Here is a 16289-nt window from a genome sequence, read left to right as displayed (position 1 = left end):
GAATACTTAGGCAAACTATTGATGTACTCAATGTATCATTAGAATAATCTAGTGTAAGCAGTAAAATATAATTTTGGTTGGGGGGAGAGGTACTTCCAGAATTACAGAATGAGAATCTCAATGAACTTTCTCCAAAGCAAAATAACTGGTATTTTGTAACTGGTAAAAATGATTTTTTAAAAATCATTTAAAGTCTCTGGATATTGTCCTAATGGCATATAACAAATGGAGAAACATTTATTCAAGAAAATCTACTAAATCTGGTAAGGTCAGAGAAGTCTTTGACATTTGAGCCATAACCTGCTCCTTTAGCAGATTCATTCACTTACACAGTACAAAAACTATAACAACTAAAACTATACTCAGGCCAAGATAAGGGTTCCCTCTTCCCTCCAGTCCCCAGTGTGGGAATATGGTTTCACCTTGAGAAAGGCCATGCTGGCTGGCTATCACATCCTCCACAGCCCCATGTTACAGAAGCTCTATGCCGGGCAGCTGTGGCTGAGAGAATCAGGTCTCTCTTATCTCATCCAACACCCCCTCTTAAGACACAAGCCATAGTTGCAAAACTGTGTCTTAATTTTCCTCACTCCAGTTTACCAGTAGGGTAGCGGATTCACACCAGGAGGGACAAGATAAGAAGAAAGAAACACTCAATCCCTGCCCAAGCACCCACTTATAGAATGAGGGTGTTGCTCCAGGAAAAACTAGACTCTGACCCTAGATAGTGGCAGAAGGATTCTGCTCAGGGTAAAAGGCAGGTCTGCTGAGGGTAAAAGGCAGGTTATAAGGACAAGAACGTAGCAGCAACTACATCTGAGGGGAATGATTTTATTTTGGAATAGAATTTATTTTGGAGAACTTCATGCCTAAGGATGTTGTGGAAAGCAGTAAAGAGAAGCTAGCAACATCATGACACAAGCAAAACAGCCATAAGTTTTAACAGAGAACCAAGACGAAATTGCCTAAAAGAGTCACTTGTGAGCACAGCCAATTCTAGGGGTCAAAAGACTGTACATGTTTACTATGTTGTATCCACACAGATCCACACAGGAAGAATCAAATGGGATGTAGGATAGACATGAAAGAATAGACATGAAAGTAATCCCAAAGCTATACAGATCTATCAACACAAGATAAAGCCTCACTGGTGTTGAACAGTACTCTGCTTGAACTCAGGGTCAGCTTTTAGGAAGCTAAGACTTAAAAACAAAACCCAGTTATCCCTGGCAGTCTGGTAGACTGTACATGCCCACAGGCTGTACCCTCTTTGGAGAAATTAGAGAACAAATCTTCAAGCTACTAGTCTGTGAGTGAATATGGGGCAAAAAAAAAAGAAAAAAAAAAGTAAACACTCTGAACATGACAGCCACTTCTAAGTCATACACACATCCACAGTAAACAATAAAAATCAAACTGGTTGAGGGGGATAAAACACAAATTTGATTAATAAGTAGATGAGGTCAACCTAGGTAGCTAGGCTAAAATATAAAAAATTTTAAAAAAATATTTGACCATGGAGCTTAGAGGCTTTATATACTGTGGGGAATAGGCTTTGCAGGATTAGTTTGGCTAAATCACCAGAAAATAAACAAATGACCCAGCAAACAACCAGTACCTCCAACACGCTTCATTCAAAAACATATGTGACATATAACCCCAGGAAGCTCAGAGAGTCCAAACAAAAGGAGCCCCAAGAGCTCACACCAAGAAACAGCATAATTAAAATGTCGAAGGTCAAAGACAAAGAGAGAATATCTTAAAAGCAGCCAGAGAAAAGCAATTACTTACCTACAATGGAGCTCCCATAAGACTGTCAGCTAATTTCTCAACAGAAACTTTGCACACCAGAAGGGACTGGCACAAAACGTTCAAAGTGATGGAAAGTAAGGACATACAATCAAGACTATGCTACACAGCAAAGCTTAGAATTGAAGGACAGAAAGAGAGCTTCCCAGACAAGAAAAAGCTACAGGAATTCATTACCACCAAGCCAGCATTATAGGAAATGTTGGAGGGACTTCTTTAAGAAGAAGATAAACTGTGTATTAAAAATATGAATAATAAAATGATAATAACTATGTATCTATCAACAAGTACTTCAAATGAAAAAGAATTAAATGCTCCAATCAAAAGATAGGGTGGCTTAACAGATCTAAGAAAACAAGATACTTACATAGTCTGTTTGCCTGCAAGAGACTCAATTCAGATCAAGAGACACACACAGACTTAAAGTAAGGGGATGAAAAAAGATATTTCATGAAAGCAGAAATGAAAAAAAATCTGGGGTAGCAATACTTTTATCAGACAAAACAGACTTTAAAACAAAAGCTACAACAAGAAACAAAGAAGGTCCCAGTAATCCCAATTCTGGGTATTCATCCAAAGAGATCCAAAATACTACTTTGAAGAGACATGCATCCATATATTCATTGCAACATTACTAAAATAGTCAAGATATGGAGGCAAATTGGGTTTTCTTCAATAGATGAATGAATGAGTGTGTGTGTGTGTATACACACACACACATATATACATACATACATACACACACAATAGAATATTAGTCAGCCATCAAAATAAATAAAAAGAATGAAATTTTGCCATTGACAAAAACACTGAGGGACCTAGAAAGTACTGTACTGAATGGAATAAGTCAGACAAAGACAAATGACATATGACTTCACGTGTGGAATCTAAAGAAAATAAACAAATAAAACAGAAACAAACTCATAGATACAGAGAACATTTTTAGGGTTGCCATTAGGGATGGGGGTTGGGGAGACTGGGAGAAAAAGGAGAAGAAATTAATAAATACAAATTGGTAATTACCAAAGAGTCATGGGGATGTAAAGTATAGCATAGGGAATATAGTCAATAATATTGTAAAAACTATGTATGATGTCCTGTTGGTAAGTTATATAAATGTCTAATCACTATGTAAAACTAATATAATATTGTATGCCAAATGTAACTGAAAAATAAAAAATATTTTTTAAAAAGACCCACATAAAGTTGAAAGTAAAAGAAATGAAAAAAGATACCATGCAAACAGTAACCAAGAGATTTGGAGTGGCTATACTAATATCAGACTTTAAAACAAAAAATGTCATTAGCAATAAAGAGACATCTCATGATGTTAAAAGGTCAATCTAACAGGAAGATATGAAAATTAAAAATATATATGCACTCACCTAAAAAGCTTCAAAATACATAAAGCAAAAACAGACAGAACTGAAGGCAGAAGTATAAATTTCTACATTCACAGCTGAAGACATCAATATTCCACTTTCAGTATGGACAAAATGACTAAGATAATAGCAACAAGGAAACAGAAGACTTGAGTAACAGTATAAACCAAGTAGCCCTGACAGACATCCATAGAACATTCTACCCAAAAGTAACAGAACACACATTTTTCTCAAGCATTCATGGATATCTTTCAAGACAGATCATGTGGTAGGCCATACAATGAGCCTCAATAAATTTTAAAGCAATAAAATTATGCAAAGTATATTTTCTTATTACAATGGAAAGAAATTCGCTATCAATAAAAAAAAATTTGGGAAATTCACATATATGTGCAAATGAATCAAAGTATTACTAAATAACTGATGGGTCGAAGAATACATTTCAAGAGAAATTAGAAAAGATTTAGAGATGAATGAAAACAAAAACATAACATACCAAAATAGATGGCATGCAGGTAAAGCAGTGCTCATTGGGAAACTTATGGATGTAAATGCCTATATTGAAAGAGAGAAAAAGATCTCACATCAATAACTAAATCTTCTACCTTAAGTAACTAGAAAAAGAAGAACTAAACTCACAGCAAGCAGAAAGAAGGAAATAATAAAGGTTAGAGTGGAACAACAGAGAAAAACTAATGAAATCAAAATTCAGTTCTTTGAGATAATGAAAAAAACTGACAATCTATAGCTAGGCTAAGGAAGAAAAAAAGAGAAGATTTGAATTACTAAAATCAGGAATGGAAGAAGAAACATCATTTCATATCTCAGAGAACTGAACACCTTACAGAATTATAAGGGGATACTATGAACAACTGTATGCCAACAAATGAGATTAATTAGATTAAATGGATAAATTCCTAGACAGACACAAATTACTAAAACTAAGGCAGAGAAAACAAAATATCTGAATAGATAAAGAAGAGATTGAATTAGTTATCTGATTGAAAAGGAAGAAGTAAAACTAACTCCACTGGCAGATGGGATGATTTTGTATATAGAAAACCCTAAGGAATCCCCTAAAAAGCTGTTAGAGCTAATAAAGAGTTCAACAGGGTTCAGGGTACAATATGAACATACAAAAATCAATTGTATTTCTATAAACTAGCAATGAACAATCCAAAAACAAAAATAAGATGATTCTTTTTATAACAGCTACAAAAACAATGAAGTATGTAGGTATATAGTTAACGAAAGTACAAAACTTATACAGTAAGTCCTCGATGTCAGTGTTAGGTTCTTAGAAACTGTGCCTTTTGCAAAATGACATATAATAAAACCATTTTTACCATAGGCTAGTTGATAGAAAAAAGAATTAAGTTCCTACTGCATATTTCTAGTCACAAAAACATCACCAAACTTCTAAATAAAAATCCAAAACACTTCTAATATTAAACATTGAATGAGCTATACACACATTTAAGAAAGATTAATAAAAAGAAGATAATTATTTTTCAACTTGCTTATTACAGTTCAGAGTTGCAGGTGGCTGGAGCCTACCCCAGCAGTTCAGTGCAGGAACCAACTTGGACAAATGCTGTTCCATCGCAGGGGCACTCACCCACCCACCCACACTCGCTCATACTGGGACAATTTAGACATGCCAATTAACCTAATGTGCACATTTCTGGGATTTGGGAGGAAACTGGAGTACCTACAGAAAACCCATGGAGACATGGGGACAATGTGCAAACTCCACACAGAATATAATTTCCCCCCTCTTCAATGTTATAATAAAACAATATTGAACAAAATGGTATCATTTAAGGACCTGCTCTACTCTAAAAACTACAATACAGTGTTGAAAGAAATTACAGATCTTTAAAAAAACCCACGTTCATGAACTAGAAGACTTAATATTATTAATATGATAATACTCCCCAAATTGATCTACAAACTGAATGCAATCTCTATCAAAATCCCAGCTGCCTTTTTTGTAAAAATTAGCAAGCTGATCCTAAAATTCACAGGAAAATGCAAAAGATCTACAATAGTCAAAATCTTAAAAAAGATAACAAAGTTGGAAGACTCCTAATTTCCAATTTCAAAACCTGCTAAAAAACTACAGCAATCAATGCACTGCAATACTGCCATTAAAATAGGTATATAGATCTATATGGAACAGAATCTTGGGTCCAGAAATAAACCCTTGTATTTATCATCAATTGCTTAGGTACTGAGACAATTCGATGGGGGAAAAATAACTTTTTCAACATATAGTGTTGGCACCTGGATATCTACATACCCCCCCCCCCAAAAAAAGAATGAAGTTGGATTCTTACTGCACACCATAAACAAAAATTAAATCAAAATGGATCATAGATCTAACACTATAAACGTCTTTAAAAGTTTATGAAATGTCCATAAAAAACTGTACATGAATGTTCGTAATATTCTTAACAGCCAAAAAGTAAAACCAACCCAAATGTCCCCCAATTGACAAATGAATAAACAATATGTAGTATATTCACACAATTAGATATTATTTGGCAATAAAAAAAAAATGAAGTACTGAGATATGCTGCAATGTGGATAAACTTTGAAAACAGTGTGCTGCTCAGCCTATGAGAAAAGACCACATACTGTTTGATTTCTTTTACATTAAATGTCCAGAATAGGCAAATCTATAGAGACAGAAAGTAGATTAGTGTTGTCTAGAGCTAGGGCGCTGGAGGTGGTGGATAGGTGTATGGGGTGTGACTAGTAACGATACGGGGCTACTTTCTGGAAGGGAGCTACACTTACCTCTATACCACTAATGGCATGGAGTAGGGTTTCTTTTCGAAGTAATTAAATATGCTAAAGTTAGATTATTGTGATGGTTGCACTAAAAACATGTACGCTATAAAATCAATTGCATGGTATGTGAATTACATCTCAATAAAGCTTGGAAGCATGAGCTATGTGTAAATTCCATCAGAAAGTAGCAGAAAGTGAACTTTTCAGTGTTCTCACTTTTCTAGGTAAAGGGCTATCAATTACAACTCAGAAATCACAATTTGTGAAATTGGATGAGCTCGACAGCAATGGTCACTTAGCTATACAAATCTAAAAGTTGAGGTCAATATATGTGCGATACAGGGGAAAAAAACTGATAAATCTTTAAAGTGCAAAAGTAAAAGAGAAATCACCTTTATCTTACCAATAGCCTTCTTACAATTTGTAAAAGCAGAGTTCAGCTGCCCTTTTATGTCAAGTTTTAATCTTTCACCATTCCTTATTTTTCTACTTACTAACTACTGCTACCAAAATATCTGGTTGTTACCATTAGATTAATATGCACCACAAAAGTGAATGATGAGGGAAAGTATTAGAAAAGAAAATTAGTGAATTTGCAACCACAAATATTCTATAAAAGTATGTGCAATACTGGGAAAATTCTATGAACATACTATGGAAAAATTCGAATTGAAATCTGCTAAGTTATAAAGCACTTCTAAATCCCTGTATATTATCCATGCTGCAACAGAAATACTAATACAAACCGTTTTGAGATTTAAAATGTAAAATTATGGTGGTTCAACCATGAGAAATAGGAATCAGTTAATTTAGTTAACAAAATAAAGGATCTATGTAATCTAGGTAGATAAGAGTGTAAAAAAGCAACTTTTCATTTTTATTCTCCCTAGTCCTCCAGACAAATAATCAGGTTTCCAGGTTATTTGCTTAAGAAGTTCAAAGCTGTCTTACTATTACCTAATTAGAATGGATTTTTATTTGAACACATTGTACTGGGGAAAGAAAAGAAACTATGTTGTTTTCTTTAACTTTTTTTTAAAAAAGCAAACAAATAAATGTCGTATGTTCCCTTGATACATAGTATCAAAAAAAATACTTATGGTGTTTTAAGGAAAATGTCCTCTCTACATATCCAAGGTACACATAAGAATGAAAGTAGTTTAGCAGTAGCCAAGAAGTAGAAAAGCATAAGGTAATGTAAAGAAACCATGAATAGGTAAAACTGGCTGGTATGGTCTGAGTTCTAGACTAAAATGTCTGATTAGGCTTTGGTAAGTCACTAAAGAATAAAATCAAAATTTTACTTTACAAGATTATTCTGGTGATGAAGATTGTCTAGAGGAAGAGTTAGGAGATGAGACCTTATACTCTCTTGGAAAAAGGTAATAAGGACATGAATCAAGGGGTTGGGATGAGGAAAGGGAGAAAGAGGTGAGAGATAATAAGAAAGAACTGATAATGATTATGAAAATCTAAGTAAGAAAAAGAAAATGGTAAAGTTTGGGTGGCTGGAATGGTACTTCTAAACATAACTGGGAAAATTAGGAGGAAGATATGATTTGGGAAAGAAACAATGACCTGGAAATGGTATTTAGTTGGCAGGTAAAAATTTATAGTAGACAGCTGCAGGATCATGACTAAGAATTGAGAGATAAGAGTACATGGACTGAAAAAAAATGGGGGTGAGAAGATTTGAAAGAGATCCCAATGAGAGGGATAACTATGTTATGGGCTATGAGGTAGAAGATGCTCCAGTGAAGGGAAACTGGGAATAGAGAATTAGAGGAGTTAATAAATAACTTTAGTGTTACAGAAGCCAGGGAGGATTTTAAAGAAAGAACAGACAGGTATTAATTTTTTAGGGAATATAATACTCAGGGTTTTTTTTAGGGCAGTGAGACTATTTTATATGATATTACACTGGTGAATACATGTCATCATACATTTATCAAAACTCACAGAGTACATAACACAAAGAATGAACTCTAAGGTAAACTATGAACTTCAGTTAATAATATGTCAAAATTGGCTCATCAATTTGAACAAATGTACCACACTAATACAAGATATATAGTAAAGGGTAACTATGTGTAGGGGGAACAGAAAATGTGAGAACTCTACTTTGCAATCAATTATTCTGTAAACCTAAAACTGCCATAATTTAAAAAATTGCGATTAAGTGATTTAAATTTAATTAATTAGATAAACAGGCTGATGCAGACTAAAAAAACTTTAAACTTAATGGTAGGGGTAACTAACCTTCAGAAGGATAGTTTCAGTAGAGCAGCAAAGGTCTGAGTACACACAATAAGTAAGACAACAAAAGAGATAGATTCCTACCCTCAAGGACTTGACCATCTAGTATGTACCAATGATAAATTATTATGGGGAAGAGTTAGGATATGAGAAGTCACAGACTACTCAGAGAGTTATTACGACTGTTTTGGAAAGAAGCAATAAGAATATATAAAAAATAATAGTAATATAGTATAATAGATGCTATGACAGGGAAGTGTGACAGGGGCCTGTGAGAGAGCACATGGAAGGAGAATCAAACAGACTGGGGAGGAAGGTAAAGGATTAGGGATAGTAAAGAGCAAGGCTTTTCAGGAAAAAAATAATGATGTTTAAGCTGAGATTAAAAGGATGGATAGAAGCTATACTAAAAAAAAATTTAAACCTTATTTCATTGTTAAGTAATAAAGAATAAAATTAAGACAAGAACAATTTAAAGCTTATGAACAGAAAAATAACAAAAGAGAAATTAATGAGTTAGAAAACAAAGTATAAAATAATGTAATAAGTGAGAAACCGTTTCTTTGAAAATGGTTAAGGAGATTATTTGCATCAAGAAAAAGAAAAGCCCATTGTAATGGTGGTGCATAATTCACTTACAACCTTAGTTTAAAAGTTAAAAAATGAATGTTTAAAAAATAACCATAACTACAATAATGTTATTGGTACATAATATGAAAGATGTAAACTGTATCATCAGTAACCTAAAATGAAAGGGAAGAAGTAAAACATTTCTGTATGCTACCAATGTTAAATTGTTATTAGCTTAATATAGGATGTTATAAATATAAGGTATTTTATATAAGTATCACGGTAACCACAAAGGAAAAACCTGCAGTAGATACACAAAAGATTATGATAAAGGAGTCAATGCATAATGCTACAAAACATCATCAAATAACAAATGAAGTCAACATGAGAGGAAACAAGAAACAGAATAGTCAGAAACCAACAAAATGGCATTAATCAGTTCTTACCTATCAATAATTATATTAAATGTAAACGGATTAAATTCTCCAATCAAAAGACGAAGAATGGCTGAATAGGTAAAAAGCAAGAACCAAATGATATGTTGCCTGTAAGAGACTAACTTTAGCTATAAGGACAAACATAAAATGAGAATGAAGAAACAGAAAAAGATATTTCAATCAAATGGTAAACAGGAAAAAGCAAGAGTAGCTATACACATATCAAGCAAAACAGACTTTGAGTTAAATGGTCAAAAGATGGTCAATGCATCAAGAAGATATAATGACGGTAAACATTTATGCACCTAACACAAGAGCACCTAACTATATAAAGCAAATACTAACAGGAAAAGGAAGTAAACAGCAATACATTAATAGTTGGAGACTTTACTACCCCACTCTAAATAATGGATATATCATCCAGACAGATTATCAAGTAAAACAGTGAATTTGAACACTCCGAACAAATGGACCTAACAGACATATTTGGAACATTCTGTCTAACATAAGCAGCATACACATTCTTCTCAAGTGTATGTAGAACATTTTGTAGGACAGATCATATATTAAGATACAAACAAGTATCAATAAATTCAAGAAGACAGAAATTACATCAAATATCATTTCCAACCCTAATGGAATTCAACTAGAAATCAACAATATGAGGACAGCTGGAAAATACTAAGTATGTGAAATTTAAATGACACACTCCTTAACAACCAATGGATCAAAGAAGAAATAAAAAAGGAAAAATTTTAAAATACCTTAAATGAAAACGAAAATACAACACATCATATGGAATGCAGCAAAAGCAGTTCCAAGAGGGTTGTTTATAAACACATACATCAAAAAAAAAAAGAGCTCCAATAAACAACCAAATTTTAAACCTACATGAACCAGGGGGCGGGGGGAGAATAAACTAAGTCCAAAGTTTGCAGAAGAAAGGAAATAATAAAGATCAGAGCAGAAATAAATGAAAAAGAGAATAGGAAAACAGAAAAGATAAAACTAAGAGTTGGTTCTTTGAAAAGATAAAATTGACAAACCCTTAGCTAGACTAACAACCAAGAAAAAAGAGGAATCAAATAAATGTTACAAATGAAAAGGAAGCTACTAGGGCTAATCCCACAAAAATACAAAGGATCATGAGACTACTATGAACGGTCACATGCCAATAAATTGGACAACTTAGAAGAAATGGGTAAGTTCCTTGAAACATACAATCAACCAAGACTTAATCATAAAAAGAACAGAGAATCTAAACAGACCAATAACTAGTAAGCAGACTGAATCAGTAATCAAAAACCTCCCAACAGAGAAAAGCCCAGGACCAGATGGTTTCACTGGTGAATTCTACCAAATATTTAAAAAATACCAATTCTTCATAAACTCTTCCAAAAAAATCAAGAGGAGGGAACACTCCCAAACTCATTTTAACAGGCAAGCATTAACCTGATATAAGAGCCAGATAAGAACACTACAAGAAAAGAAAACTATAGACCAATACCTTTGATAAATATAGATGCAAAAATGTTCAACGAAATACAAGCAAATGGACTGAAAAGCACATGAAAAGATCATAAAACATGATAAAATGAGATTCATCCTTTGGATGTAAGGATGGTTCAATATCTGTAAATCAATAAATGTGATTATCACATTAACAGAATAAAAGATAAAAATCACACAATTGCCTCAAATGCAGAAAAGCATTTGACAAAATTCAAGATCCATTTATGATGTAATTCTAAACAAATGGGGTCAACAAGGAATGTACTTCAACATAACAAAGGACATGTATGACAAGCCCACAGCCAGCATCATACTCAATGGTGAAAACTAAAAGCTTTTCCTCTAAGATCAGGAACAAAATCAGGGTGTCTACTCTCATCACTCCTATTCAACATAGTATTGGAAATCCTATCCAGAACAATCAGACAAGAAAAAGAAATAAAAGACATCTGAATTGGAAAGGAAAAAGTAAAATTATGTCTGTTTGCAGAGGACATGATCTTATATATAGAAAATCCAAGACCACCAAGCTGTTAAAATAAACAAATTCAGTAAATTTTCAGGATACAAAATTGGCATAAAAAATCACTAAAAATAAATTATGTGAAAAAGAAACAAAGACAACAATCTCATTCATAATAGCTTAAAAATACTTAGGAATAAATTTAATGAAGGCAGTCAAAGATCTTTATGATGAAAGCTCTAAGACAATGATGAAAGATGTAGAATACACAAATAGAAAAGACAATCTGTGTTCATGAATTGGAAGGATTAATATTGTTAAAATGTTCATACTATCCAAAGTAATCTACAGATTCACTAAATCCTAACAAGATTTCAATTACATTTTTACACAGTAGAAAAATGATTCTAAAATTTGTATGGAATTGCAAAACAGACAAACAGCCTGAATAGCCAAAGCAAACCTGAGAAAGACGACCGAAACGGAGGCATTACACATCTTGATTTCAAATTATACAACAGTATAGCACTGGCATAAGAACAGATATACATATGGATCAATGGAACAAAATCAAGAGCCTAGAAATAAACCCATGCATATACAATACAGTCAACTAATATTTGACAAGGGAGCCAAATATACTCAATGGAGAAAAGGTAGTCTTTTTACTAAATGGTGCAAGAAAACTGAACATTCACATGCAAAAGAATGAAACTGGACCCATATCTTACAACATTCATAACAATTAACTTGAAATGGATTAATGACTTAAATGTAATACATGAAACCATAAAACTCCTGGAAGAAAAATAGAGGGTCAGCTCCCTTATATTAAACTTGGCATTGATTTTAAAGATATGATACCCAAAGCATAAGAAACAAGACAAAATAAACACAAACCAGGTGGGACAACATCAAAGTAAAAAGCTTCTGCACAGCAAAAAAAAAAAAAAAAAAAAAAAAAATGATAAAATGAAAAGGAAACAAAGAATGGAAGAAAACATTTACAAACTACGTATTTGATAAGGGGTTAGTATCCAAAAAATATAAGGAATTCATACAACTCAATAGCAATAAAACAAATAATCAAATTATGAATGGTCAAAGGACCTAAATAGGCATTTTTTCCCAAAGAAGATATTGAAATGGCCAACAGGTACATGAAAAGGTGTTCAACATCCCTAATCATCAGGAAAGTGCAAATCAAAACCACAATGAGATATCACCTCACACCTGTTAAAATGGATATTATCAAAAAGACAAGAAATAACAAGTGTTGGCAAGGATGTAGAAAGATAGGAATACTTGTACACGGTTGGAGGGGATGTATTTTGGTGCAGCTGCCACGGAAAACAATATGGAGGTTCCTCAAGAAATCAAAAATATAACTACAAAATGATCCAGCAATCCTACTTCTGGGTGTATATTAAAAAGGAAACGAAATCACTATCTCGAAGAAATATCTGCATCTGTATGTTTACTGCAGCATTATATACAATACTCAAGGTATGGAAACAACCTAACTATCAATGGATAGATGAATGGATTAAGAAAATATGATTATACATATATAATGGAATTCAGTCATGAAAAAGGAAATTCTGCCATTTGTGACCACCTGAATAAACTTGAAGACACTGAAAAAAGTTAGAGAAAAACAAATATATATGTATGTTTTCACTTATATGTGGAATCTAAAAAAAACCTAACTCAAAGACATTGAGACAGATTAGTGGTTGCCAGGAGCAGAGATTGTGGGGGGTGGGTGGGCGAAATGGGTGAAGGTGGTCGAAGGGTACTAACTTCCAATTATAAGACCAGTAAGTTTTGGGATTGTAATGTACAGCATGGTTATTATAGTATATTTAAAAGTTGCGAACAGATTTTTAAAGTTCTCACCACAAAAAATTTTTACTATGTGAGGTGATAGAAGTGTTTATTAACCTTACTATGGCAATCATTTTGCAATACATACACATATAAATCATTCATCACTACATTTAAATCTTAAACTTATACTGCAGTGGTCTCCAGCATTTTTGGCACCAGGGACTGGTGCTCCTATGAGAATCTAATGCCTGATGATTTGAGGTGGAGCTGAGGCAGTCATTTATTTTGACAGTTTCAATGAATTGGCTTTTGCAAAAACAACAACAAAAACAGTGAAATTGACCCAAGAGCTAAAAGAAAATCCGAAAAGACTAATAACAGTAAAACGAATTGAAAAAATTATAAATTTTACTATTCTTCCAAATTTTCAAAGAAGAGATAATATTCATTTTTATGAAACTGACTATAACCTTAATTCTAAGACTATAATAAAAACAGACAAAAAATTAACTACAGAATATGGTAATAGATAGACCATACTCTAGTTCAAACTAAAATTCTAGTAAAATTAACATAAAAGGAATTCAAAAGACACAATAGAATTTATCCCAAGAACATAAAAATTATTTAATACCAGCAATATAGTGATATTAAAATATACATCAGTTGTTAAAATAAAACTATATGAAAATCTGAATTGATGCTGAAAAAGATTCTGATAACATTTAACACCTTTTTGTTTTAAAAACACCTAGATAACAGGCTATTGCCTTAGTGTGATAAAAAGTACCCATTTCAAACCAACAACCAGTATCTTACTTAAGAATGAAAAGAAGTCATTTACATTAAAATCAGAAGAGACAAGGCTAACCACTCTTATTATAATTATATAACATTGTGGTGTAATTTCTGGTCAGTGCAATAAGCAAAAACAGCATGATTTTTAGAAATGAGATTACTTGCAGATAATGATTACATATCTAAACAACTCTTAAGAGTGAAACAACAATACAATGCTTAATATCAATAAGAGAATTTGCTAAAGCATTTGGACATAAAAATAAATATATTTTTAAAAAACCCAGAAGACATAATCGGGGAAAAGATGCTATTCAGAACAGCATCACAATTTTGTAACATCTGTAGAAAACTGATGGGCAAATCAACAGAGAAGAACAGATAGCTTTGAAACAGCTTAATATTTGATAAAGGAAACATCGAGTTACGGGAAAGGTATGGATTATTCAACCAATTATAGTAACAGACTGTTCTCCAACATTCAAGCCTGTTTCATTTCTCATTCCGTACAGCAAAATGTATTTCAGGAGTAAAGAATTAAATGTAAAATAATCACCACACGACCAAATATTAAAGATCTAGAAGGGAATATAATAGAATATTTAATTGATTTCAAGACAACTCTCTAAACACAACAAAGAATTAAAGAAATCCAAAGAAAAAAGACTGAGATATAGTTACATTAAAATGAGAAAACCTGTACGTTAAACTCAAATTGTTCAAAACTGAAAGCCAAACAACTGAGAAAACTCCCACAATAAGTACAAATTTAATCTTTGATATACAAACATATGCAGGCGCTCTTACAATTAAGAAAAACTAAATAGAAAAAGAGGAAAAAATCCCCACTGAGAATGGAAACAAATAAAATTTCTTGTAAATACATGAAAAAAATATTAACTTCATCAGTAATAAAGAACTATAAATTAAAGAGGTACTATGATCTGCCTCTCAAGCTATAAAGATTTAGAAAAGGTGATTGATATCTCGTGCTTGCCAGGTTGAAGTTACTAAGTATTCTTATAAAATGCTGGTAGGATTAAAAATTAGTACTTAATAGCAAACAATTTTACAATATATATGGCCTGAAATAAGTTCTTATGCTTTGATCTAATAATTCTATTTCTAGAAATCTATCCTAGGACAAGAAATTTTTTAAAATATAAATGTCCAGTAATCACAGAACTTGGCAACAAAAAATTATTTTTGAAGAATATCAAAATATTGAGGAAAATGCTCATAATATAAAGTTCTTAAAAAAGGTAACTTATTCTATATTCTATGATTCCAGTTTTATAAAACAAAAATAATCATAACTATGTCTATCCAAAATTAAAGACTGAAAATACATAAGCAAATTTTAACAACATGGGTTTTGTTTTATATTTCCTATAATACCCAAAGAAATTAAACATTATTTTAAAAAGATCATTCTGTGATGGAAGGAGATTTGACTTTGGGAAGTGAACACACAATTCATTACACAGATGATTGAAATTGTACACTTGAAACCTATATAATTTTATCAACCAATATCACCCCAATTAAAGAAACATTCGGAAGGAAGTTAAAAACAACAATAACCAGTTAGGAATACAGAAAGTAAGTAAAGATTATATTTTCCTATAAATTTGGTAGTAATAGGCATGAAGGGGATAGATTATAGTTTGAAAGATAATAACTGAAAAAGCTTTGTTTTGTTTAAAAGCAGGTAACAAACATGCATATTTTAAGAGAAATATAAATCCAAGATAAAGAAAAGTTTCTGAAGATCCTAGAGCAGGCACAGGTGAGAAGCAGAAGCAAAGACAATATAAAAAGGCTTTTCTGAAACTGATGGTGAGTAAGAGGTGATAGCTCAACATATAAATTTTAAACAGACAAAGATGTAAAGCAGGTTTATTCTAAGTAGGAGAGGCTTAAATCATCTTATTCACTTTGCATTTCTATAGAATAGCAATGGCCTGGTCGGTGGCTTATTTCAAACTAGTTTCCCAATTATCAGAATCACTGGATTTAATTAACAAGAGATGTGACTGATGTGTGTTAAAATGTTAACGTGTGGAGAAAGAAGAAAGGTTAGGAAATATTGTTCTAGCAGATTGTCTCTCATACAGGAGGTCAAAAATTTGAACTGAATTCTTAGTGAGATTAGAGATGACTCTTTGACTGAAATGAAGGGTTTGAGAACAAAGAAGTAGTGTATAATACTTCCTTCGAGAAACAAAGTAAAATAAGCAAGGGACAAGAAATCTGCCAAACAGTACAGAAGACACTGTTGAAGTAAAGGAGCATGAATCTATGGTAACTATTTATATCACACTGATTTGATAATTTTTCCTAGTAATGTATGGTTGCCTAGGAGTAGGGAAAATAGATGTCAGAATGTTCTGATTAGAGAATTGATTATTGTCATATATGTAAATGAAAGTGAAG

At 32.5% G+C, this 16289-nt stretch overlaps 1 protein-coding gene across 23 annotated transcripts in view; it reads right to left on the bottom strand.

Moving 5' to 3' along the window:
- The window catches only part of RALGAPA1 (Ral GTPase activating protein catalytic subunit alpha 1), a 207855-nt gene that overhangs the window by 53447 nt on the left and 138119 nt on the right, over positions 1 to 16289 (bottom strand). The window contains exon 36 of one of the 23 annotated variants that reach the window (XM_016152102.2): positions 3688 to 3746. The exons of the other annotated variants lie outside the window; for them this stretch is intronic. Within the exon in view, the coding sequence (XP_016007588.2) occupies positions 3731 to 3746 (16 nt within the window). The 3' untranslated portion in view covers positions 3688 to 3730. The remainder of the gene's footprint in view (positions 1 to 3687; positions 3747 to 16289) is intronic. 23 annotated transcript variants of the gene reach the window in all.

The sequence above is a fragment of the Rousettus aegyptiacus genome, unplaced genomic scaffold (genome assembly GCF_014176215.1).
Source record: "Rousettus aegyptiacus isolate mRouAeg1 unplaced genomic scaffold, mRouAeg1.p scaffold_m13_p_3, whole genome shotgun sequence".
NCBI classification, from domain to species: Eukaryota; Metazoa; Chordata; class Mammalia; order Chiroptera; family Pteropodidae; genus Rousettus; species Rousettus aegyptiacus.
This window is presented reverse-complemented; position numbering and strand designations above follow the sequence as displayed.